At 49.0% G+C, this 25204-nt stretch overlaps 3 protein-coding genes across 4 annotated transcripts in view; 2 read left to right on the top strand and 1 right to left on the bottom strand.

Moving 5' to 3' along the window:
- Positions 1-1079: 1079 nt before the first annotated feature.
- Positions 1080-7638, bottom strand: vps36 (vacuolar protein sorting 36 homolog). Of its 2 annotated transcripts, XM_062484910.1 has the most exons (14): positions 7405-7637; positions 7163-7231; positions 7001-7071; positions 6725-6839; positions 6405-6494; positions 5838-5924; positions 5241-5273; positions 4998-5075; positions 4215-4349; positions 3909-3974; positions 3049-3113; positions 2600-2684; positions 2323-2399; positions 1080-1924 (listed from the first exon to the last, which is right to left on the bottom strand). In XM_062484910.1, exons 1-14 carry the CDS (start codon positions 7498-7500, stop codon positions 1843-1845), a joined length of 1149 nt encoding a protein of 382 aa, XP_062340894.1. In that variant the 5' UTR covers positions 7501-7637; the 3' UTR covers positions 1080-1842. The 2 variants fall into 2 exon arrangements, with proteins under 2 accessions (XP_062340894.1, XP_062340896.1); XM_062484912.1 differs by lacking the exons at positions 1080-1924; positions 2323-2399; positions 2600-2684; positions 3049-3113 and adding an exon at positions 3415-3461 and having other exon boundaries at positions 3821-3974; positions 7405-7638.
- A 10-nt stretch (positions 7639-7648) lies between these two features.
- proser1 (proline and serine rich 1) overlaps positions 7649-25204 on the top strand; it is a 246665-nt gene continuing 229109 nt past the window's right edge. The window contains exons 1-12 of the mRNA XM_062484909.1: positions 7649-8415; positions 8512-8577; positions 8756-8824; positions 9049-9143; positions 9301-9394; positions 9526-9636; positions 10364-10456; positions 10762-10840; positions 11111-11203; positions 12327-13716; positions 14367-14511; positions 15267-16417. Coding sequence (XP_062340893.1) covers positions 8371-8415; positions 8512-8577; positions 8756-8824; positions 9049-9143; positions 9301-9394; positions 9526-9636; positions 10364-10456; positions 10762-10840; positions 11111-11203; positions 12327-13716; positions 14367-14511; positions 15267-15395 — 2409 coding nt within the window. The 5' untranslated portion in view covers positions 7649-8370 and the 3' untranslated portion in view covers positions 15396-16417. The remainder of the gene's footprint in view (positions 8416-8511; positions 8578-8755; positions 8825-9048; positions 9144-9300; positions 9395-9525; positions 9637-10363; positions 10457-10761; positions 10841-11110; positions 11204-12326; positions 13717-14366; positions 14512-15266; positions 16418-25204) is intronic.
- Positions 17891-22881, top strand: stoml3b (stomatin (EPB72)-like 3b). Its single transcript, XM_062485948.1, has 7 exons — positions 17891-18021; positions 19688-19791; positions 19881-19953; positions 20115-20197; positions 20615-20818; positions 21573-21707; positions 22157-22881. The coding sequence occupies exons 1-7, from the start codon at positions 17958-17960 to the stop codon at positions 22346-22348; spliced, it is 855 nt and encodes a 284-aa protein (XP_062341932.1). The 5' UTR covers positions 17891-17957; the 3' UTR covers positions 22349-22881.

The following is a 25204-nucleotide window of genomic DNA, read 5'->3' as shown; positions in this document are numbered from 1 at the left end:
GAGAACCAGCTGAATTGTAGGCTATGACTTATCTCCATCGCCATGGAGTCCAGTTCGGAATCAGACAATATCGGCCTAACTCACTAATACGCACAAGCCTTTCTCAGGTCATCGCCGGCTGCTTTTCTCTACCAATCGAAACTATTATCTATCAATGAACGAGCCACATGGCTGGATAATCTAATCGGAGCAGGAGCTCTGCGGTCCCTCGTGCTTCGACCAGAGGAAGCGAGCGGCTAACAGGAAGCCGCTCCGGAGTAATGGGCTAAAACCCAGTTTAGCGCTCAGCCGCAGACAATGAGAACAAAGAGCGTGCTAGAGGGGGCTAATCTACGTTTCTACTAACAACGTTTCAACTAATCTCAGATCCATTGAGGGAATTACTTTTCAAGATTAAACGACCCCGAGTTAAAATGGCCGCCGTCCTCGCTAGGCTTGTACTCTTGGGGGTTAGAAGTGGGACCAGGTTGCCTTTGCGCTCTCTTTATGGCCTAGTAGGTCCTGTTTATTTGAGGTAGTTCTGGGTGTCCTTTCGAAGCCTTTTATGAGGAAAGGCGGTCAAAAAGTTTGACAATTGTATTGGTGCCACATGCATTAAACCTGTGGCCTTCGGTCAAACCTGGTCCTCAGGGCCCACTGTCCTGCATGTTTTAGATGTTTCCCTGCTCCAACTGGTATCAGGTGCGCTGGAGCTGGGAAACATCTAAAACACGCAGGACAGTGGATCCCGAGGACTAGGATCGAAGAGCACTGCAATAAACCAATTTGAAAGGAAGAAAGAGACATTTATTTGGGTTAAGATCGTCCACTGTTGGGTGTAGTGTAATGCAATCATAGTAGACTAGATTCCTTTTCCTTATACAGTGAACAAAACAGAACTATAACAACTTGTTAGGGGAGCAGTAAAAAAACAACAGATACTGTACCAGTGATTTGATTTGCAGACCCAGACTGTGTTAAAGACAAAGGGAACACACCAGAGATCGCCTAGAGAACATCGCGAGGGTTCTAATGCACGCATATATGCTGTCCTCAGATGTCTATGCCAAGAACAAATAAGCACAAAATCAGACGTCACGTGTTTGTCCAAAACTAAATTTAATCTGACTGGGGAGGGGGCTTATCAGAGACACTGTTTCAAACAGGCTCAGGCCCATAGCAGGCTGTAACATAGACATGAACTGGAGGGAACAAACCCTCAATGACATTTCCATTGAGACAGGGACAATCTTCTGTACCTGAACCTGGCCTGCAAGACCCAACTGCGGTCTTATACAGTATATCAAGCTCTACTCCTTGTAGCATTATATGCTCCCTATCCTCCATTTTGTTCATTCCTCTTCCGAAAGAAAAAAAAGACGTACAGTATTAATGATGACAGAAACCCCATGGCGCATAAGCTATTCGTTCATAAAAAAATAAAACAATTGCCCGAATTGAATAATTAATTGCTGAGTGAAAGAATCTTTGGGGAACACCCTTGCATAATCTTTTTTTGTTGTTTTTTTAAGGCAGCATAGCCAGGTTATCGCTGTCCTTGTGCTGCTATCATACTATACAAACACAGTACTGTTACAGGACATCCAATGATTTCTAGTCCCTTAGACCTGCATTAGCTCTGTATCCTTCCTGATAATTATGTTCTGGTTCTCCAGAGACATTGTGGGATATGCACCAACCAACCCCTTATCAACCAGTCACAGAACACCCTTTGCTTTAGAAGAGAAAAGGGGAGAACATTGATATAACGTCGGTCTTTGACGTTGCTGAAACATGGATGTGAATTACACATCGCGTTGCTTAGAAAGTTGATAGTGTCACATCTGGGGGAGCGCGACCGGGTCAGAACAGGTTTGGGTAAAACCTCAGGCCCTCTACGGAGTCGTCTCGGCACAGGTGGCCCATTTTCTCCGCCAGCAACAACCTGGGGCCGTGAGAGAGAGACACAGAGAGAGAGAGAGAGAGAGAGAGAGAGAGAGAGAGAAACGAGAGGAGGACAATGAAAAGGAAGGAGCCAGAAAGAGAGGAAGAAAGCAAGGACAAACTTGTTGTACTGCTTGTTGCACCATGCCGAGATCCTGTTGTGTTGCAAACAGACCAAAAAGTGTTGACCATGTTGCACTCGAGAGATGAGGTTGCTATTGTTGCACGGTACGATCCGAAGAATCATGTACTACTGAATTTGTTATTGTTGCACTGTGTCTGGCCACCCCTGGTAGACTCTAACCATTAAGTCAACAGAACGTAAAAATGCTAATGAACGCCACAACAGCAATCTGGCAAAGCAACCTTTCCTTTTCAAACCCAAACAGTAGCAGCTACCTCTCTTTGGAAAGCAGAACCGAGAGGCCCAGAAGCTTGGCAAACTCCTCCGCCGTCAGCGAGCCCTTATCAGACACCTAGGAGACAGCAAACAGGGAGGGAGACGGACAGAGAGTGAGAGAGACAGAGAGAGAGAGAGAGAGAGAGAGAGAGAGAGAGAGAGAGAGAGAGAGAGAGAGAGAGAGAGCATGTCCACACAGTAACATGAACACATTGGGATGTGCAGTAGTTGTCGGCTAGAAGGCCAAGTGCAGGTTCTGACGGGATTGGAACCTACACTGTCGAGCGCTGATGCGATCATCTCCTCTTCACTGTGGGACTGGAGCTGTACCACCATCACCCCGCTGTCGAACACACGCAGCCTGCCACGGTCGGAGGGAGGGAGGGAGAGAACGGGGGGAAAAAAGAGAAGAAAAGGTAGCTATATTAAAATGCTGTTACAATGTGATGGCCTCAGAGTTGAACTTTTGAGTCAACATAGACACACACGCGCACACAGGGCTAGGCAGTGGTCAGTTATAGAGGCACTTGGACTTGGTAGGCGGTGGAAACAGGCCGTGTTTTCTTTTGAAACTCTGGGAAGTGACAGGAAGTGACACGGCCACATAGGGCGGACACAACCTCCAACAACAGGAAGTCAGACAGGAAGAGCCTGGCCAATTCCCTCCTGGCTCACACGCCCATGCGCGCGCACACACACACACACACACACACTGAGAAACGTACCTCAGTGGAAGCTTGAGTGACTCAAACATCTTACATGAGTTCACCAAATCTTCTGGGGATAACAGCTAGGAAACAGAAAAGAGTGAGGGTTGAGGGGCAGAGAGAGAGAGAGAGAGAGAGAGAGAGAGAGAGAGAGAGAGAGAGAGAGAGATGGGGGGGTGGAGAGAGAGATGGGGGGTGGAGAGCGAGAGACAGGGAGTGGAGAGGGAGTAGGAGGGTGGTGAGAGAGAGAGAGAGATGTGGGGAGGAGAGGTTGGAGAAAGACAATAAGAGGATATTAGTTAAAGACTACAAAGGCCCATACCAACACAGACATGACACGGACAGCTTCCTGAGAAGATGAATCAGCGTACTACAGAAGATGGACCAGTCCCTCTTGTTTTAACTTCGCTCTCTCCCCTTCAGATGAGGGTCTCAGATACCAGTGTTTCCCCTACCATTATATTAGGGGGGCCCCCCGCCCCCCCAATGGCACCCCCCCGCCCCCCCCCCCCCCTGGAAGGTCAAGTTAATAAAATAAAATAAACTTTTATTTTTTATATATATATATTTTTTTTTTTTATATATACAGTATATATAGCGCTAGATCACAAAATAAGTCATTTAAGGTTACCTTTCCTATACAACAGGTCTATAGCTTGCTGTTTTATTAAACAAACTAAATGGCCTTATATTAGTTATCTAATGTACACGACGGCATGTCATTTCTGTCTCTACAGGGTCACCGCCCCCCGCCCCCCCCCCCCCCCAAAGCTGTAAACGTAGGGGAAACACTGGATACAATTAACCAGCACTTGCTCAATTGACAAGTCTGCTTCATGTGCATCACTGCTAGCCTGCGCGCGTGTGTGTGTCCTCACCTCCATGCCACGCGCTCTGTTCACGAGACAGTACACCTCCGTCATAGCCATCATGCCTCCTCGCTCCTGACGACGGGCGAAGGGGGAGCGAGAGACCGAGAAGCAGAAGGAGAGGGAGAGAAAGTGAGAGAGAGACAGAAAGAAAGAGAGTGAGTGAGGGACAGAGAGATATAGAGAGAGAGGCAAAAGTGAGAGAGTGATAGGCAGAGAGAGAGGTTGGTCAAGTGTGAGAGACACAGACTGCCTAAATAAGATAAAATGATCATGATGCGTGTCACACACACACACACACAAGCGCACACACACCTCCAGGGGGGTCTGCAGTATGTCTCCCAGCTGTTTGGCCAACTGCATGTGGTAGTGTGTGCCCGAGCCATGGGTTTCCCTGGTAACGGGGTCGGCAATGCCCATGCTCAGCAGGTACGACTTGAAGCGGATCGTCTGTGAGGGAAGAGGACAGCTCAGCATTCTCCATGACATGACTATTTAGCATGTTAGCTCGGCTAGCCAACACGGTTCGGGATCCCTGACACATTATAACGTGAAAGAATGGAGTGTGCACCCGTGTGTGTCCTCAAGAATACAGTTTGCCAAGTCCAGCGTGGATTAAACCTATCGTGTTTGGAAAGCACACAGCTTACAAACACCACAGGGGGTCAAGAAGACACGCACGCACGCGCGCACACACACACGCACAGAGCCAGCAGCTTTCAACCCATTCACACTCTCGACACCGTCGTTGAACAACAATGCAAAGCACAGTAAATATAACTGAAAATAAAGATGGATGTTTGAGAGGAGGAGAAAAATGTTTATCAAGGGACCTTGAAGGCATACAGTCAGGGGGTGGGGGTACTGTAGTCTAAAGTCCTCCTCAATCCCAGAAAGCCTATTAAGTGCAGGAGTATTATGGTAAGAGCTGGAAGATCACATGGGTGCTTTCAGCACCAACAGGCTATCTAAAGCCCCCTCGGGGGCAAACCTGATGAGGCAACTCTGTTACCCTACTCAGATATGTGCATGTCTGGAAAGGCTGAGTTTCGAATCCCATGTGTGTACGGTATGTCGGTGTTATATGCCTGTACAAACCTCATCCTCTGTAATGTCTCCTTGTTTCTCTTTGATTTTGTTGGCAATGGATCGAGACAGCTCCACCATCTCTTTTGCCTACAGGGAAGGAGAACACACACACACACACACACACTGAAACACACCGAGTCGTAGCCGTGACGGCACTGGGGGTGAACTGCAGGGTCTGAAAATGTAGCTGCTATTCATACAGTACTAGCACGTGCGTTTTGTGGGGAAATATCGTGATGAGTCTTTCAGTACCTTCACCATGAGCTTACTGAGGTCCTCAAAGGCCTGAGAAAGAGGGACGGAGCGAGGAGAGAGAGAGACAGAGAGAGACAGAGAGAGAGAGAGAGACAGAGAGCGAGAGAAACTAAGTATAAGTACATGTTGGATAACAGACAAAAAACAAACCCTAACCACAGATATCATTTAAAAGGCCACCCCTCCCTCTGCTCCAGGCAGCAGTGAAACCACACATATTTCAGGGGCTTCAGCCCCGGGCCGTCCACCGAGCCAGCCAGCACGGCCGGCGCTCACTCGGCTGCCTTACTGCCAGGAAACATGGAACTTAATTCTTGCAAAGGCTCGACGGGACTTTGATCCTTCTAGTACGTTCGCGGCGGCACACAGACATCCCACGCGGGGCGCGCTCGGGGGCTGGAGCGCACGCTACAACCAGGAGGCCAGAACCGAGCGTCATGCTGTCTACTGGCACAGCCCCCCACCCCCACAACCCACCCCAAGGTGCTGATAGAAGAGCTTCACAACACGCGAGCTGGCAATATATCCACGCCCACGTCCCCTTCCCCCAACACACTCTTTAAGCCTACATCTGTGTGTGTGTGTGTGTGTCACCTCAGAGATGTTTTTGTCTGTCTCTTTCCTCTTCTCTTCTATCTTCCTCTCGATGCCGACAATTCCCACCGCGCGGGTCCTTCCTGCCTGCAGCCACCACAGAAGAAGAAGGAGGAGGAGGAGGGCGAGACACAGTCAGAACATGGCTGGCATGAAATACACAAAACCCAGAATACAAAAGTACGGGTCCGAAACACGTGATTGGAAAAGGGTTGACTTGAAGTCAATGTTCCAAACTGCATCACGAAATGTAGACGTATCTATCGCGCCTAGTTCATACCTCAAAACCTAGCTATTTCTGTGATTGAGTTCATGTATAGGAGGCAGTTTCTAGTGCCAAAAGCGCCATCATGTGGATGCAAGTTGCATTACAGGCTGTCACAGAAAAACCTTTGCAGTCACATAACAATACTAACATTCAACCATTACATTGTTTGTCAAACCTATTTAAGCGAAATATTTCTTTGTTACAATATCACAGCACGCAAAAAAGTAGCCTAGTAGTTCTGAGCCGTGACAGAGGAAAACCCGAGTCTCATTGGCTGAGTCTGCTCTGTGACCTCTGACCTGAGATCCTGTTGCTGTGGGGATGGGCTGTGACACAGGTGTGCTCTCCCATCTCTTCCGGGTCATCTCCTCAGTCAGTCTCCTGTAGAACTAGAGAAAGAGCCACACAGGGGAATAGGAAATGAGACGTAGGAGACGCTTTGATCCAAAGGAGTAGGAGAAGTCCAATGAGCGCATAGTAAGTAGGCTACAGCAGATCATTGAGAACAGGAAAAGCACATGCGATGCACACGATGATCTGAAACACACAAACTAAACGTGACAGGAGGCTAAGCCATATCGACACAGAGATATCACTCTCACACTGTGACCCTGTTCACCTCGATCTGTCCATGTTCTTTGAAGGAAAGCTTGATGAAGGAGAACTTGCTCTTCTGGTAGGGCCCTGGCTCCTTCTTGGGTGAGGCTGCGTGCAGGTGGATGACTATCTTTGCACTGAGGATTTCAAGACGGACACTTAGCACATTCTGTGAAATAAACGTAACTACACTGTAGTAACAGGCATGTCAGCCGTATTAGCATGAGCAGTACAGCCAGATTTCCTTGTTTGACACCACAATAACATATCTATGAGGTTAGAGCTGCAAGGCAATCACCTTTTTCCTATTCCGGCAGCTTGTTCCTCAAAGAAGATGATCTGGGACAGGGGTATGGATATGCAACACTCCTACGCAGAAAAAATAACCCAGAACGTTGACATACAACCACTGTGCGCAGCGTTGACAAATAGATCACATTATCGAAATATTGTCACCTACATGATTTTTGGAGTCTCTCCAGATTAATTGATGAGTGGTGAGAATAGCCACTCCGACATCCATCTTGACCTGGGGTTAAAAAAAAAAGTAAGAAATAATAGGCTTTGAGGTGAAATGCTTCTTAAATGCCAAGCAGACCAAGCAGAAATTATTTCGCGAGTTAGCTATTGTTGTTGTCACTTCCAAAAGAGTAGCACTGCCTGACACAGGCTAGCAGAGCTTTAAACGTCTGGCCTACCTACCTTATCGTCTCCGTCATATAGTTTGACACCTCGTTGTTGGATTACCAACGTTTCGTTCATTTCCAGGAGGCCATTTGACCACGTGAATCTATCCATTGTATTGTTCCAATGTTTCACTACAACCAATATTCTTTGCTACAACCAGCCCATAAAAGAGAAATAAGTTGCTACTAGTACAGTAGGAACGACAGTCTTCATGTCTGTTTACTTCCTGACGAGTGTTCAAACAGGAGCCTGTATGGGCTATCCTACTGCCTGAACAAATATGGTTACTTATTTCATTTTTATTGAAGGAATAGTGTACAGGTACCAAAAAATATCAATAAACTCTAAAACTACTCTCATGGATAGTACTACAATATTTTTTTATGAAGCAAAAGTTCCACTTTTAAACATGCTTCGCCCATGGTTGGATGGGTCCTAACAAAGGAAGTTTTCCAGCCTGCTGTGCCGCTGGGACCTGTCAATTGAGTGTGTTACTAGCTAGCTAGTCTACACGAAACTAGCTAGAAAAAGAAGTATCTAGTTTGTGCACTTTAATATGTGGACCTAGCTAGTTGGAGGTGGTATTTTAATGACTTAACTGCAATATGAATTGGGACACAGTGAGTTGATAATTTGATTTTATATAGCTATACAGTACATTAATTCTAGTAAATCTTGTTCGTTATTGTGACACAGTTAGCTCTAGCTGGCTAGCTTGTTGTCAGACTAGCTAAACTAGCTGTTAGCCAATTTAGCTATACTAGCTATCAAGTTGCAGACCGCATGCTATCAGTTTCTTTATATTAGCCACAGCTATTTTCATTGCGAGGCAATATCATTGCAAGCTACTTCGGTGAACCCACCAATGATGATCTGAAGTCCACTTTACAGTAAATCTTACTGTAAACTGCAATTTTACGAGTTAGCTAGCTAGCTCGCTACCTATTAATATTCCAGCGAGGCTTCCTTCAGTCCTCAAACATGGACAAGAAATCATTTGACATCGTCTTGGACGAAATCAGAAAGGTGAGTGAACAGATCAAGGTACTAAATGATAGCCTATCCTTGTGTTGATAAACCGCTGCATGAACGCTTCAAATAACTGTTGAAATGTTTTTCCAGTGTGTCCTGACGGACCAGCGGATAAAGGCGATAGAACAGGTGCACGGCTATTTCTCCAGCGAACAGGTAGTTAAACGTTGTTTACGGTCCGTTATCTCGACTCGCTAATGACTGATTGCTATATGAATAGCAATCAAAGCGACAGTGTGACTTTTTTTCAGCAGATGTTGATTCTTGAATGTGTATTTGCATATGAATGAGCAGCGAAAGTGAAGGTGTGAAATGTGGCACTCACTGTCCGCAGGTGATGGACATACTGAAATACTTCTCGTGGGCAGAGCCGCAGATCAAGGCAGTGAAAGCTTTGCAACATGTGAGAATAAACAATTCTTAAAATCTGAAACATCCCCACGGGGTATAACTTAGTAGGGAAGGGTATTAGTTCAGTGACTACAGAGCTCACAGGTTCAAATGCCCCAATGCTGAGCGTGGCTTCGGATTAAGGCGTTACATGAACTAATTAATGAAACGTTATTTAAACAGTAATTAGCTGGTTCTGACTGCCTGCTTTCCCTAACATCTGTCATATCTTTACAGAAAATGGTTGCCATCCCCACAACAAAAGTTGCAAACATCTTGAACTGTTTCACCTTCTCCAAGGACAGACTGGTGGTTCTGGAGTTGATAGCTCTGTGAGTACATCTAGGCTACAAGTGTGTCAAATCACACCCTGTGACCTTCATTGCTTTTGAGTATGACAGACACGATTGCTCGAGTGAGAAAGCCACACGGCAGGCGACATCATGTCGGTCCAGACTGTTGACCGCTAAGTGTCGACCCGGTTCACAGAAACATCGCAGATGCACAGAATTACCGTCCCGTGGAGGACCTGTTCCGCATCCACCTGTCTGAGAAAAAACGAGCCCGCCGCATCCTGGAGCAGGTGTGATCACACGCACGCACGCGCGCACACACGCGTACACACACACGTCAAACCACCGGTCAATATTACAATTACAATGTCCAGGACGCCAGAAGGTGTTCATCTGAGTGTGTCTGTTTGGGTTGGGGCAGGTGTGCAAGGTGGGCTGCAAGGCTCCCGTGGCGATGATCTCATCCTGTGGAATGGTCCCAGGAAACCCCTACCCGAAAGGAAAGCCCAGCCAAGTGACCGGAACATTCCCAGTGAGGATCAGCCAAACCCCCACACACACGCACCCTACCTCACCCCCACACCACACACACACCCTACCTCACCCCCACACCACACACACACACCCTACCTCACCACCACACACACACACACCCTACCTCACCCCCACACCACACACACACCCTACCTCACCCCCACACCACACACACACACCCTACCTCACCCCCACACCACACACACACACCCTACCTCACCACCACACCACACACACACCCTACCTCACCCCCACACCACACACACACACCCTACCTCACCCCCACACCACACACACACCCTACCTCACCCCCACACCACACACACACACCCTACCTCACCCCCACACCACACACACACACCCTACCTCACCACCACACACACACACACCCTACCTCACCCCCACTCCAAACACCACACACACACCCCACCCTAGCCCCACACACACACCCTACCTCACCCCCCCCCCTCCACACACCACACACACACACCCCAGCCCCACACACCCCCTTCCTCACCCACAGCCCACCCCACACACACCTTCCCCCTACCCCACAATCACCCCACACACACCCCAACCAACCCCCCGCAGACCCCTTCCCCTCAACACCCCCCCCCCCCCATCCCACACACACACCCGGCTCTGCTTTAATTCTTTGAAGAGAACCACCATTCTTCTCAGAAGTCACTGATCAACGCTTGCCTCTGGTCTGTTTGCGCTTCAAGGGAACTCCTCCTGTGAAGAAGGAAGGAGAGGAGGGCGCTGCAAACATGGAGGGGAAAGGGATCGCCGCCCGCATCACCGGACCTTTTAAGCCAGTGAGAGCCTGTTCTTTCCCAACCTCACACTAGGAGGCGCTCAGCTGATACGGGCAGCTGGTTCACGCTCCATACTAGAAAACCTGCGTAGAAACGTTGTCTGTCACGTGACATTATTGACAAGTGGATTTGTTTGTAACTACTCATTGACTGGTGTACTTACCAGGGCATCAAATAGTCAAAAAAATTAGGACTGGTTGATGAGAAGTTTTTCAATGTTCTTTAATGGCCCAGGTTGAACTTAGAACTTGAACCTGATGTTTTTAATGGTCATCTCTTTTTTGCCCCCCCCCCCCCCCCCTCAGTCGCCGTCATCCTACAACCCCCACCGGCCCGTGCCCTACCCCATCCCACCCTGCCGACCGCACGCCACCATCGCACCAAGTAAGACCCCCCCGCCCCCCTCTCCCTGAACTCACCGCAACACTCGGAACACATCTCGACACTGCAGCCTTACCACAGACCTGAAGCACTCATGACTGTTCTTAACTGTGTGGATTTGAAGTGCACATTGGAATGGACTTTCAGTCACGGCAATAGTGTGCGAGGGACACTCGAGAATGGGTGTGTTAGACGCGTGTGTGTGTGTGCGCGCGTGTGTGCGTGTGTGTGTGTGTGTGGTGGGCACCGTTAACGTTTGCCACTGCCACCCAGGTGCGTACAACAATGCTGGCCTGGTGTCTGTGGGAGGGGTGATAACGGCCAGCGTTCCCCCTCCGCCCTACAGCGCCACCCCCAGAGCAGCAGGTACAACACGCTGGAGACGTGTGTGTGTGTGTGTGTGTGTGCGGGAGTGTGTGTGTGCGGGAGTGTGTGTGTGCGGGAGTGTGTGGACACATTTTTCTAAGCTTGTTTCCTAACCACCTGGCATGCTGCTTACCTGTGCTTTTGAGGGAATGCGGGAACTCGAATGAGCATTAGGACTTGGCTAGACGTGGAACTAGAATTAGCACTAGAACTAGAATTAGCACTAGAACTAGAATTAGTACTAGAACTATGTCTGGGACTCAAATTAGCACTAGGACTTGATACATACAATTAGTACGAGAGATAAATGGGGAACTATAATTAGTACTGGAGCTATGTTTGAAACTGGAATTAGTTGTAGAACTAGATGTGGAACTAGAAATAGTACTAAAGCTAGGACAGGTGGTAGAATTAGTATTCTTGAACTGCATTCTTCTTGTGCTCCTGGAAGAGAGAAGTGTTGGTGGCTGTGGTGTCAACCTTGATTCACAACCTCATTCTGCCTGTCTTGAGCTGTACACCTGGAGGGGAATCACTGTCACTAACTCCTGAGTCAATGAGTCCTGAGTCCTGAATCCAATCCTACTTGATTGATTTCCACTGATTTGCCCCAATTCCTTCTTTATTTGCAGGCTTCTGATTTGGCTTGTGCTTGTAGAGGCTTTCTCAACACGCTAGTTCACTGCTTCAGAATGAGTTAACTGTGGTTATTAATCCTGCGGCTTGCTGCCACCATAACCCCCGACACTCCCCCCGTCTCTCTCTCTCTCTCTCTCTCTCTCTCTCTCTCTCTCTCTCTCTCTCTCTCTCTCTCTCTCTCTCTCTCTCTCTCTCTCTCTCTCTCTCTCTCTCTCTCTCTCTCTCTCTCTCTCTCTCTCTCTCTCTCTCTCTCTCTCTCTCTCTGTCTCTCTCTGTCTCTCTCTCTCTCTCTCTCTCTCTCTCTCTCTCTCTCTGTCTCTGTCTCTGTCTCTCTCTCTGTCTCTGTCTTTCTCTCTCTGTCTCTCACTCTCTCTCTCTCTCCCTCCACCTGCACCACCCCGCCGATCAGTCCCCTCTGGGGGGTTTGAGCTCCTTTCCCGTCCGCCAGTCCACTGCCACTGACCCCTGTCTCTCTGTCCTCCAGCCTACACCAAGCCGGCCCACCACCAGAATGCCACCCCCGGAGTCAACAGCACGCCCCTCCCCTCCCCCCGTGGCGCCACCCCCTCCACCCCGGTCCCGGCCCAGCCCTCGGCCGGCCACCCGCCCCTGGCCACCCCCATCACCCCGGTCTTCCCCGGCATGGTGCCCTCGCAGACCCACAGGGGCCCCTCCCCCTCCGTCATCAAAGGGGGGCCCGTGCCCCCCGCTGCCGCCTCCCCCCATGTCCCCCAGAGCCCCGGCCCCTCCGCCTCGTCCGTCATCAAAGCCCACACCCCGTCCAACACCCCCTGCGGGACACCCGGACCCAACCCTGGGGGGTTCTCCCCCTTCCACGGAGGGGCCTCCCGGTCGGGCACCCCTACCTCCAGGAACCCCCCAGACCCCCTGGGGCCGCCCCAGTACAAGGGCTTCCCCCAGCCCACCGACCCCCAGGCAGGGCCACCCTTCCCTGGCATGGCCTCCCAGCAGGGGAACCCTCCTGGGTCAGTGATCCGCAGCTACACCCCTTCTGGACGCTCCACTCCCGTCATGCCCTCCTCCTCTACCCCCGGTCCAAATTCGAAACCCTCCCCAGCCCTGTCCACCCAGGCCCAGGCCCAAGCCCAGGCCCAGGCCCAAGCCCAGGCCCAAGCCCAAGCCCAGGCCCAGGCCGCATTGGGTCAGGCGGGGGCCTTCTACAGTGAGCAGCACCGCGCCACCCTCACCAGGCATGGAGGCGGCAGTGGCAGTAACAGCCCGGTGCCTTCCGCCTTCATGGGGACGTCCCGCGCCGGCACTCCCTCCCTCAGCTCCCTGGTGATGCCCGGCTCGGCGCAGGCCGCCCTGGCCCGCTCCCTGGGCCTCACCCACCCGTCCGGATCCCCCCAGGCCTCCCTCCCCAGCCCCGCCGCCATGGCCGGCCTCCAGGTCCTCTCCTCCAGCCCGGCCCCCTCCCACTACCCCGGCCTCTCCCCCTTCTCCTCGCTCCCTTCCGCCACCATCCCCTCCTCCATGGCTCCCACCACCAGCCTGGGCAGCCACGCCCAGACCTCCGTCTACCCAGGCCTCGGCCCCGGCATGGCCCCAGGAGGAGGCTCTCCTTTCGGGTTGGGCCTCACCACCTCCCCCTCCATGTTCCCCGGCCTGCCTCCCGGCTCCGGCCCGGCCTTCCCCGGTTTCGGGGGCTCTGGTGGCCCCGGGGCGGGGAGCCCCGTGCTGTCCTCCTTCATGGGGCTCCAGGGGGCTTCGGCGTCGTCCGTGGCGACGGTGGCTCCGCTCCAGGCGGCGGCGGCGGCCGCGGCGGCCGCGGCGGCGGCTGCTGCAGGCGTCCCCTCCTCCTCCCCCGTGCTGCCGGGCTTCGCCTCCGCCTTCAGCTCCAACTTCCAGCCGGGGTAAGTGTGTGTGTGCTTCTGTCTGTGTGTGTGTGTGTGTGTCTTTACCTGTGTGTGTGTGCGTGTGCGGAGATGTAATCGATCTTTTTTTAACGACCATCCTCTTTCGAAACCATACAGTCTAATGGCAAAACCGAGCCATATACATTCTCCAGCCTCTTGCGCAACACTCCTGGCATCGCTTGACTTGGCCGTCGAGTCATGGAAACGTCCTCAATCCTTTTGACGGTTACCTTTCTCCGCCAGTGGAAATGGATGTTATCTGTGTGGCCAACGGCGATGCATGTCTTGCGACATGACTCAACTCGCGGTTGGCCTCACAGCTACACAGCAGGTGCATGCAGTCAAGCTGCCTTCATTAGCCAAACAAAGAGAGTGGAAATCCAGAGTCCTGAATGGTGGCGTTATCTCAGGGTAAAGTCTACCAGGTAGAAGGCTCCACACTCTGTTTACACTGGAATAAGACCTTGGGAGACGCACAACGAATGCACCATCGAAGACACAGAAGTTGACACTCGGGTGTGCGTGTTTGCCTGTCGGACTTTGGCCGGTTACCGAGCGACCGCCGATGCGTTTCGTCGTGAGGTATGTGGGAAAACAGTCGGAGGATGGGCGTGTTGAACAAGTGTGTGTGTGTGTGTGTGTGTCAGGTTGAGCAGCGGGCTGCAGCCTCCAGGAGGAGGGGGGTTCCCAGGCCTGCTGTCCTTCGCAGGGATGCCCGCCTTCTCTCCCTCGGCCTCCCCCGCCGCCCTCTCCGGCCTCCACAACTCTGCCATGCAGTCAGCCCTGCTGCAGGTATACACACGACACACACACCAAAACACAAGAGCAAAGGGGCGGAAAGTTTCCGGTAAATTTCCGGAAAGTTTGTGGAAACTTTCCGGAAAGTTTCCGGAAAGTTTCCACGGGAATTTTGGCTCGGGAATTTGGGGAATTTTGAGAAAAAGAAAAAAAACGTGCCAAGTTTTTTGCCAAAGCATATAACAGGGAACTTCAATGTAGTTGAGAACAAGACTATACACGCCTAGCTCAGCTGGACCCTGAATGCAGCTGGTTGGGAACATTGTCTGCCAGAAACATAAACCTAAACGTAAGACGTTCTGTTGTTTTTGAACGTCTTTGTCATCAGTGTTGCGTCTGAACGTTTCAGCCCTATGCCTGGCAAGTGTGAGAGCGCCGAATTGCGTAGAGGCCAAGAGCGGTATTGCAGACAGAGAGATTTCAATTATAGCTAGCAACATATTGAAATACATTTTTGCAGCTGTGAACTTAGTTAAACATTTTGAATTATGAACTGAACTAGTTCAGTTTATTCCCGTATATTCCCATTAATTCCCGTGGAAAGTGTCCAACTTTGAATATTCCCGGAATTTTCCAACCCTAATTTATACACAAACACACACACCGACACTGAACACTGGCCAGCTCCTACACGCACACACTCATTGTCACTCGCACACTGTCATTGTCACACACACTCGTACACACACACACACACACTGTCCCCATCAGAGAGACTGGGCTGAACTCCAGTTGCTCCTGTGTTCCAGGGTCACCCTGCCTCTGCTCTGGACAGCTACGCTCCTCAACCCAACGGTTTCTCCAACTACCCCCCCGGACCCGGAAACCCCTTCAACCCCCTGCAGCCAGGCCTCCACCACCAGCTGGGCTGGCAGTGAACACACACACACACACGCACGCACACAGGAGAAGAAAACCAATATACACCTAGACACTCACTCACACTATGCTAAGACTCATACAGACACATGCACACTCGCGTCCACTTGACTTAACCTAATCATACGCACACACACGCGCTCAATCACACCCAGATCCACAGTTAGAGCGTAGACACTGAGAATGGGAGAATAGCCCTCGTGTTGATCGCCCTGACCGAGCGAAACCCCACTTGTGGTCGGACAGAAGGGAGGATGTGAAAGTTCCTTCCGTGGACCTAGAAGCCAGGCAGGCTGGTTGAGAGGACGGATCAACCGTGCGGTCATCGCTTGTTTCCTGCTGGCCACACCGAACAATGTGGGCGTGGAACAATGAGTATGTTGACTTAAAAACAAGGACTTGTTTTGAATGCGACGTCGGGCATGAAATGAATTCCCGTAGAGGGCTGAACACTACCGTTCACAAGTTCACTCAGAAATTCCTTGTTTTCCCTGGATACATGAAATGAGTTTGAAAAGGAAATCTAGCTAAATGAACATGAAATGTAGTCATTGACAAGGTTAGAGTCATGATAGTAATCATTTTGTCCTTCAAACTTTGCTTTGGTCAAAGAGTCCTCCATTTGCAGCAATTGTAGCCGTGCAGACCTTCGACATTCCGGTTCATTTTTTTGAGGGAAACTGAAGAGATGTCACCCCATGGAGCATACACCCCCCCACTGTACCCACTGTACCCTGAGTTTGAACACATGATGTACTATGCACACAGACACACACACACGTGTATACCTGCGATACAAAGGGAAAGTTCTCGAAAATCCCACCAGATGTTTTCTGAGTCTTGAGCTATCAGATTTTTTTGGGGGGAAGAAACTTGTAAAATGTTGATGTCTGTATTTGCTTTGTTTTTAAATGTGTATTTGTAGCACATTCTGAGCCATGAATTGTCGTTTCTGCAATGGACGTAGAACGTGCGTGAGGGTGTGTGCCACAGTGTGAGAGAGAACCTGTGTCCCAACAACGTGTGTGTGTGTGTGTGTGTGTGTGTGTGTGTGTGTGTGTGTGTGTGTGTGTGTGTGTGTGTGTGTGTGTGTGTGTGTGTGTGTGTGTGTGTGTGTGTGTGTGTGTGTGTAACTACACATTTGACATGGTTAGTAGTTTTGACGATGATGCAAAATGGAAACAGGTTTCTTGAAGATGAATTACGGCCAGACCGGCAACTTGAAAATGGATTTGCAGCATGTTCAGTCAGTGTATTTCAGCTCCACTCCAATGTACATGCTGACTTGAAAACAAATGGGTTGACTATCACAAACCAACATGACCAGTTGCGGACATAGGGGTATCCTCTTACTGTACGTTTATCCTTGATCTGTAATAAAAAGATAGTTTTTTCTTAGAGTTTCCGATTTGATTGTTACTGTGTGCCGAGACAGAAGTTGATTTTAGAACACACGCAGACCTCACCTCTCCCCTGGCAGCTCCCCTTTTCAATCCAAAATATTTCCTTTCCTTATCACCCTGTTAATATTCAGGGTGTGTCTGAGCAGTAGTAGGTATTCAGGTTAGTGTGTTGCACATGAGCACATGACTGTTTACAGCTTCTACAATCTGCTTCTTCTGCTGACGACACTTTGTGGTTTTACCCCCGATAACTGCTGGCATAGAATCCTTTGCACGTAAGACAAATTTAGTCATTTTTTGTAGTCACATTTTAGACACATTTTAGTTTTTTAGTCACAAATAAAGGTTGTCCTTTTATCTCGTGTGACAAACACACGTGACATGGGCTTGCAACTGACTAGATCACACCGTAAGTCGTGTGTCACTGTAGGGTTACTTCCACTTTCTGAGGAAAACCCGAAACACAACCCCAATACGCTCTTGAAATGTTTAACCCTTGTGTTCTCTTCGGGTCATTCTGACCCATCAGTCATTGTGACCCACCGTCGTATTGCGACAACTTTACTGCATACAAAAACAAAGTGAAGCATTTTCTTTTAACTGTTGGGCTGTCTCAGACCCTTCACATTGCGAAGGTTAAAAGATAATTATTTTTATTTGTTTTTGTATTGGGTAAACACAACGATGGTTCGTTATGAACCTTTGGGTCCTGTGACCCGAAGGCAGCACAAGGGTTAAATATCAAAGGAAAGTTCCATGAAACATGACAAGACTAAGCACAAACATGCAGTATGTTTGCACACCAGTGTGCCTTATGCTCTCAGTCACAAGTCTGGAAAGCTAAACGTTGGATAGGGCAGTGTTGTCACGAGTTTCAAACCCCCCAAAAAGTAAAATAAATGGAATACAATATTTCAGCCTTATCCAACAGCATGTCCCAGATGAGCTAATTATGACTCCTCACTATCCCGTGACTACTCTTGCTTCACACTAGTGGAAAAGTCTGACTATGATCTCCTCCAAAGCCACCCCCCCCCCCCCCCCCCACGGCCAAGCCTATGGCTGTAACTGTATTTAAAAAAACTTGGCTCCACAGACCTCATACACTCCTCCCGACACACACAGATACACTCGTAGGAGGAAGTGCTGACGCAACACATGGAAATGGAGAACAACATGGAGAGCCAGAAGAGACAGGTTATTAGCACGGATGATCTGATAGGTACGTTTTTACAACCAAAAAGGTTTTTCCCTCCTTTTGTTTCTCATCCTCTCTCTCTCTCTTTCTCTCTCTCTCGCTCTCTTTCTTTTGTTTTCTTGGTCTCTCTCTCTCTCTGTCTTTCTATGTCAGTCCATTTACCTCTTCATTTCCTATCTGCCTTACTGTCTGCTTACTCTCCCTCCCTCCGTCACTCTCTGTTTGTGTCGCTCTCAGTTGTGTGTTTGGTCCATGACTGCTGTCAGGGTCGTGCCTCTGTCTATCTCATCCCAGCTGTGTGGACGAAGAGAGAGAGAGACAACATGTTTAACCCTTGTGTTATCTTCGGGTCATTCTGACCCATCAGTCATTGTGACCCACCGTCGTATTGCGACAGATTTACCGCATACAAAGACAAAGTGAAGCATTTTCTTTTAACCGTTGGGCTGTCTCAGACCCCCCACATTGCAAAGGTTAAAAGAAAGTTATTTTAATTTGTTTTTGTATTGGGTAAAATTGGGTAAACACAACGATGGTTCGTTATGAACCTTTGGGTCATGTGACCCGAAGGCAGCACGAGGGTTAAAAGAGAAAAACGTTGAAATGATGGAGGCAACCACAGGTCCGGCTTGATTCAATTATGGAGGCCACCTGCTCACAACTGGCTTCCTTGTCATGGAGACGGGAACTACAATGACTCAGCTCAGAACATGTGATCTTGTGTGTGAGCGTGTGCCTGTGTGTGTGTGTGTGTGTGTCTGTGCGCAGGCATGTGTTGTAACCTATAATCAACGTCGGGTAGGGGGCAGCATCAAGTTACAGTGGCCGATATTTGGCCGGCTGATGTCAATTTTTTGGTTGTCATGACAACCGTCGGGGGGGCATGCAGAAACCGAAATGTCCAAAGTCATCCCTCCCTTCCATTGCATGTGCGAGCAATCGTTTACATGATACCCATGTGCTAGAGTTGGCCCTGTGTACACATCATGTACATAGAAATGGAAAACTAGCGAGATACCCGAGCACGTGGAAAAACACAGCGATCACAATGGAAGGACTGAACAGGTGCCTTTAACGTGGAGCTGTGGGTGGATCATGTGACATGCCCCGTCTTCCATTGTATATGAGTAAACAACCTTGTACTCTCCCCGGTGAATCGCTTTATAGCCCTCAGGACCTTGTGTGTGTGTGCGTGTCTGTGTGTTCAGGTGTTCAAAGGCGTGTGTGGCTTTTCATACAGTACAGGTATAAGAATATTTGTCTGTGTGTGTGTGTGTGTGTGTGTGTATCTGTGTTCAGGTGTTCAAAGCGTGTATGGCTTTTCATTCGGTACAGGTGTATGTCTATTTGTGTGTCGCAAACAGCATGTTTCTTAGACAACATCTCTGGGTCAGGTTTCAGGGTAATGCGCCCATCCGTCAATCAAGGAGTCAATACTGTGGACAATGGTCCATGTCATCATTAGCGGAATAGAGGTCTGCCCCTGACCCATGCTCTCACGCTTCCAATATCATTCGATTTATCCAATTTGATTACGTTCCGGTGTTTTTCTCTCGTTTTATTCCCCCACACTCTTCACCATTGCAGTTTTGACATGTCGTTCATTGACTCTCTCCCTCTCCAACCTCTCTCTCTCTCTCTCTCTCTCTCTCTCTCTCTCTCTCTCTCTCTCTCTGACTCTCTCTCTCAGCCGATAGGACTGGTTCTCAAGGATGTTGCGGCTGGTTTCTGGTCATCCTCTCCGGCCTGTTTGTCCTCCTCACGTTCCCCGTCTCCATCTTCATGTGTGTCAAGGTGAGTGTGGTTCTCAGTCACGCGCCCTCGCCAGATGCCGCTCCCCTGTGAGCTAGCCCGATTTTGAACGACTATCTTCCGGGTTCCAGATTGTTCAGGAGTACGAGCGCGCTGTCATCTTCAGACTGGGCCGCATCACGGACAGGAAGGCAAAGGGACCCGGTAAAACGAATCAAACGCACCCTCAGCGACTTCTGATTATACTGTTATGTCATTGATTTCTGTCGTGGACTTGACACATACACATGCATTCATGCATGCACACACACAGACACACACAGAACAGGAGGAAGTACGACCTTCACATTTCCTCTCATCTCCAGGTATCTTCTTTGTGCTGCCCTGTACTGACTCCTTCATCAAAGTGGACCTGAGGACCATTTCATTCGACATCCCACCTCAGGAGGTAAAACCAGCACAGACTTTAACCCTGCACAGTTTCTTCTTTACCGGATTGACTCAAGTGTCTCTCCGACAAAATCGGCAATATCTCAAAAGATTTCCTTCCTCATAGTATCCGAGGTGAGCCGGTGAAAGACCGTTACCTGATAGCATTCGTGCACAGACGCACACGCGCAAAGAAAAGTTGGAGGTCAAACAGGAGTCAAAGGATTTATGTAGTGTGATATTATCTCTCTCTCCTCCTCCATCCCCCTGGATATGGTAAACTAGGAATTGACGTCATTAACAGCGACAACTCTGTTGTTTCCATCTCTTTCTCACACCCCCCCTCTCTCTTTCTTTCCCTCTCTCATGCTCTCTTCACCTCTGACTGCCCCCCCCCCCCCCCCCTCGCCTCTCTTTCTCTCCCTCTCTGTCGTAGATCCTCACCAAGGACTCCGTGACCGTGTCTGTGGATGGCGTGGTGTACTTCCGGGTCAACGACCCCATCTCCTCAGTGGCCAACGTGTCCAACGCCGACTACTCCACCCGCCTGCTGGCCCAGACCACCCTCAGGAACGTCCTGGGAACCAAGAACCTGGCCGAGGTTCTGTCCGACCGCGAGGGCATCTCTCACAGCATGCAGGTACGAAGCAGAGGAAAGTCGATGTGGTCGACACAATCGATGGACTTCGGAGGCTTTCATCGCGGATGACATTAGCTGAATGCCGCCTCCTAGTGGACACGATTGTCACGATTTAAAGGAAAGTAATACAGTATGTGAGAGAACCTTTGGACAGTGGAAGGAAGGTGACTAAGCAAAAAAGAAAGAGGTAATGAAATGAAGTGTAGAGGGATGATGACAGAAGGGGGTGAAGGTGATAAGGTGTAAGTGAGGAGACACCAGAGAGGGATGAGAAGAGGGACAACTCTGCTTGCTTCCCTGGGGGAGGTGGTGACCCCTCCAGAGAGTCTTGCCAACCAGACAATTGTTACCTCATGGAAAACAACCTTTTCTCGAAGCAACAAAGCCCCTGAGAGTGTATGTAGAGCATGCTGTTAATTGTACGGGTTAATGGCGACTGTTAGTTGGTAGTCTTGCCATCTCTCTGTGCTTGACCAAAACTCTCGACCAGGGATTAGAATAAACAGGATCTATTTCACACACATGATGTATGATTTACATTTGAATGTCTTTTCACTAAAGCGACATACAAATAAGGTGCTGTCGACCGCTTTGTCAGCACACGCCAGTGGCAGGGCGCAGGGTCGTCGGGGAGACGTCCTCTCTGACTTCCCGTTCCCTTCCTGCGTCGTAGAGAACGAACGCAGCGCAATGTGTGTCAGGTGTTGGGGCTGCGCAGCTAACATGCTAACGTGCTAACTCCTCCTCTCCGCAGTCCACGCTGGATGTGGCCACAGACGTGTGGGGGATCAAGGTGGAGCGCGTGGAGATCAAGGACGTGAAGCTGCCCCACCAGCTGCAGAGAGCCATGGCGGCCGAGGCGGAGGCGTCCCGCGAGGCCAGGGCCAAGGTACCCGCGCAGACAGGGCAGCGCGCGCGAAAGCGAGCCCGCTCCTTTGCTTTGGACACAGACATGGAAGCGTTTGTTTTCCCGCGCGCCGCATGCGCAGATCGAAAAAGATGTCAAGATGCCTGCGAGTGTGCGCGCTCGCGCGCAAAATCTCTACTCGTGCCTCCTGTAGTGCCAAACCGTCTTTTTGTCAATCCTGCTCTTCGTGACCCGATGTATGTTTGAGATGTTTCCCTCTTCCGACGCACCTGATTCACATGAATGGATTGTTATCAGGCTTGAACCGCATAGCTTGATGACCCATTCATTTGAACCAGGCGTATTGGAAGAGGGAAACATTGGAAGGCAAACATCTAGAGCAAACAGTGTTGTGAACCTGTTGGGTATGTGGCTCTGTTCCTAACCTGCCTCCTGTGTGTGTGTGTGTGTGTGTGTGTGTCTACCTGTAGGTGATCGCCGCAGAGGGAGAGATGAACGCGTCTCGCGCCCTGAAGGAGGCCTCCCTGGTGATCGCCGAGTCTCCCTCCGCCCTCCAGCTGCGCTACCTGCAGACCCTCAGCACCATCGCCGCCGAGAAGAACTCCACCATCATCTTCCCCGTGCCCATGGACATGATCAGCCACTTCATGCAGAGGAAGTGAGGTCATCAACCTGCGCCCGGCCGGCTCTTCAGATTAGCCTTGGCGCTCGACAGGAATCTCAAACCGTTTTATTTCTTCTTTGTGCATGTACGGACTTCTTTTGATGACACCGTTTCCTCAACCAACATAAATACGTAGAACTTGTGACTCCAATGTTTGTGTTTTTACTCTGTGACTAAATAGTGTTTTCTAAAAGTTCTCTATGAAATGCTCATTCTGTAATCAAGTGCTATTTCTCAACACCTCATGCAATGCATTTGCTGTTTATTGTTTGATTGCCATCCCACATGAGTAAGGTTTAAATTAGTATGAAATTACAAAATGTGACCTCTCAACTAATAAGAAATAAACTCAGGGATGGGTACTCTGAAATGTAAGAATGAATGTACAGAACATATACATGTGCTTGATAGTTGTCAAGTTTTAAAGGTTGAATAGTTTCTATTTAATTAAATACATAATAGTTATTTTTCTAATTGACCTGTTTTGATACTCCAATATAATAAACCACCGTTTGGAAATCATTCAAGTGACATTACATTTTCTTCATGATCTTGTACAAACTTGAAAACTCAATGAAAAGTCTCTACAGAAACTTTCAGAACATACTTTCAAACAGTAACAACTTCTCACGGAAACCCAGTCTTTAGTTTCCCATGAGACAGGTGGACGTACCATATAGAATTAAAGTAGGCACCACGTGTGTGTCTAGTACGAAGGTCATTTAAAATGAATTTCAGACCATTTCCGAGAGCATGTAAACATTTATTAGGGCCAAATCAAATGTTTACCAGACAGTGAGGCTGAGTGAGCAATATGGGGGACTGTGGTGTGTGCTCGTATCCCAGACAGGGATTGTTATGATTCCAAGAATCATAACGCATGGCTCCCTAGGACAGGGAACAGGGAAGTTGCCAAGGCTTAACAGCTGGGAACACTCCTACTTGAAGGCCTTGCCTTTGGGTTACTACTGATTCTGGGATCTATGTTCGCTCATGGGAAGAAGTAAGGGCTAGGAGTGGCAGGTCAAGCTGACCTATCCAGATAAGTAAGGGGGGGTCACACGTGTCGGTCTCATTGAGAGGGATGCACATTGGCTGAGTAGAAGGGGGTGAACTTGGGGTTGGGGAGAAAAGGGAACACAGAGAGAGGTATTGAGCCGACATTAGAGATAATAATCAGTCAACAGCTTTGCATCTGGTTTTCAGTAATATAGCATATGCTAAAAAGAGGTGATTAAGAGTTTCATTTTCAATCATTGTCACAGCTACCATGATAGTATTCGCTTCCAGACCCCTCAAGTACTACTTGAACTCTTGCATTTGCTAACCTGTTTTTCCTTATTCCCAGGATCATACACCGCCTGTGTGCCTAGAAATACTTCAATCCACATCCAATATCAGATCAAATACCCTTTCCTTTATATAATATTATCATAAAGGTAAAAGGGCAAGTTGTGTGTGGTTTTAAAGTGTAGTTTTCTCATATCTTGTCCCATCTGGCTCTGATTCTCCTGGTTAATCAGAAACAACCATTATCAGAAACAGAAACAGGTTTCGAACAGGGATAGATTAATCGGTAATTGCCATGAGAGGCTACTTTCTTTTATCTTTTATTTGACAGAGTATTGTAAGGTAATTATATAGTTAAGACAAGTTTCAAGTTTATTTGTCATTTGCAACTAGTAGCAGTGTAGTGCATTGGAATTCTTGGGTTATGCGTCATTTTAAAGTTTCCCACCAAGTTTCATTTTCAATTTCAGGGCAATTATTCTAGTGAGAGTAGCTGCAGCAGGGAACTGCTCTTACAAATACAGGACAGAGAGAGAGAGAGAGTCTTGACTAACCAGAATCTAGCATCACCTCTTTCCTCAGTCTTCTTTCTGTCAGAACTCTGAGGAAAATCCTTTTATCCATATCCAATATCAAAGTGTTGAGTCATGGAAATGGCACCTTTTCCTTTTTATATTGTCATCATAAATGTGAAAGGAGCGGTTGTGTGTGTGATTTTAAAGTATAGTTTGTGTGTATCTTGTTCCATTTGGCTATTATCCTCCAGGTTAATCGGAAACAAACACTCACTCACTCAGTAACCCTAACCCAAACCCTTTCACTTCTTCCTTGTGCATGTCCGGATCTCTTTTGATGACCTCGGAGTGCCGTGGTCGTAGCCAAGCTACACCGTCCTCTCAAACTACCTAAATACCTTGAATGTGCGACTCCAACGTTCGTGTTTTTACTCTGTGACTAAATGCTGTTTTCTATAAGTTCTCTATGAAATGCTCATTCTGTAATCAAGTGCTATTTCTCAACACCTTGTGTAATGCATACTTTCAATTAGTAACAACTTCTCACTGAAACCCAATCTTTAGTTTCCCATGAGACAGATGAGAGAGGCACCACACGTGTGTCTAGTACGAGAGTCATTTAAAAATGAATTTTAGACAATTTCAGAGAGCATGTAAACATTTCTTAGGGCCAATTCAAAGGTTTACCAGACAGTGAGGCTGAATCACATGTTGAACATTGCTTCTGATCCATGATAGCCAGAGATTCTTGGTTGGATGACATCTAGAATTTGTATGCGATTTGGATCCCAGATGCTGTCCTCCTCCAGACCACTGGGCACCATGCCACACATTGGTGGCACCCAAGCAGTGTCTAAACCGTATTGGTGCCAGGTTTTCTGCATGGGGTGGCCCTGGTAGTCAATTTTCTTCACCTTACCCACATTGGCAGTCATCCTGATGACCACCCTCTGATGTTCAGGGGGTAGCGGCTGGCCTTCTGCAGGTCTCGACTCACGTACACCCCCGGCCCCAACATACCGTCCTTTGATTGTTTGAAGCCATGACTC

The sequence above is a fragment of the Osmerus eperlanus genome, chromosome 19 (genome assembly GCF_963692335.1).
Source record: "Osmerus eperlanus chromosome 19, fOsmEpe2.1, whole genome shotgun sequence".
Lineage (NCBI taxonomy): Eukaryota > Metazoa > Chordata > Actinopteri > Osmeriformes > Osmeridae > Osmerus > Osmerus eperlanus.
Note: the sequence above shows the minus strand (reverse complement) of the source record. Positions and strands in the feature narration are given on the sequence as shown.

Coding starts and splice junctions, on each gene's coding strand:
- vps36 (XM_062484910.1), bottom strand. CDS start 7,500: ATGGATAGATTCACGTGGTCAAATGGCCTCCTGGAAATGAACGAAACG. Junction 3,975..4,214: donor TACTGCAGACCCCCCTGGAG/GTGTGTGTGCGC, acceptor GCCCGTCGTCAG/GAGCGAGGAGGCATGATGGC. Junction 1,925..2,322: donor GTTCTGCTTTCCAAAGAGAG/GTAGCTGCTACT, acceptor TCACGGCCCCAG/GTTGTTGCTGGCGGAGAAAA.
- stoml3b (XM_062485948.1), top strand. CDS start 17,958: ATGGAAATGGAGAACAACATGGAGAGCCAGAAGAGACAGGTTATTAGC. Junction 19,954..20,114: donor CAGGAAGGCAAAGGGACCCG/GTAAAACGAATC, acceptor TCTCATCTCCAG/GTATCTTCTTTGTGCTGCCC. Junction 21,708..22,156: donor CCCGCGAGGCCAGGGCCAAG/GTACCCGCGCAG, acceptor GTCTACCTGTAG/GTGATCGCCGCAGAGGGAGA.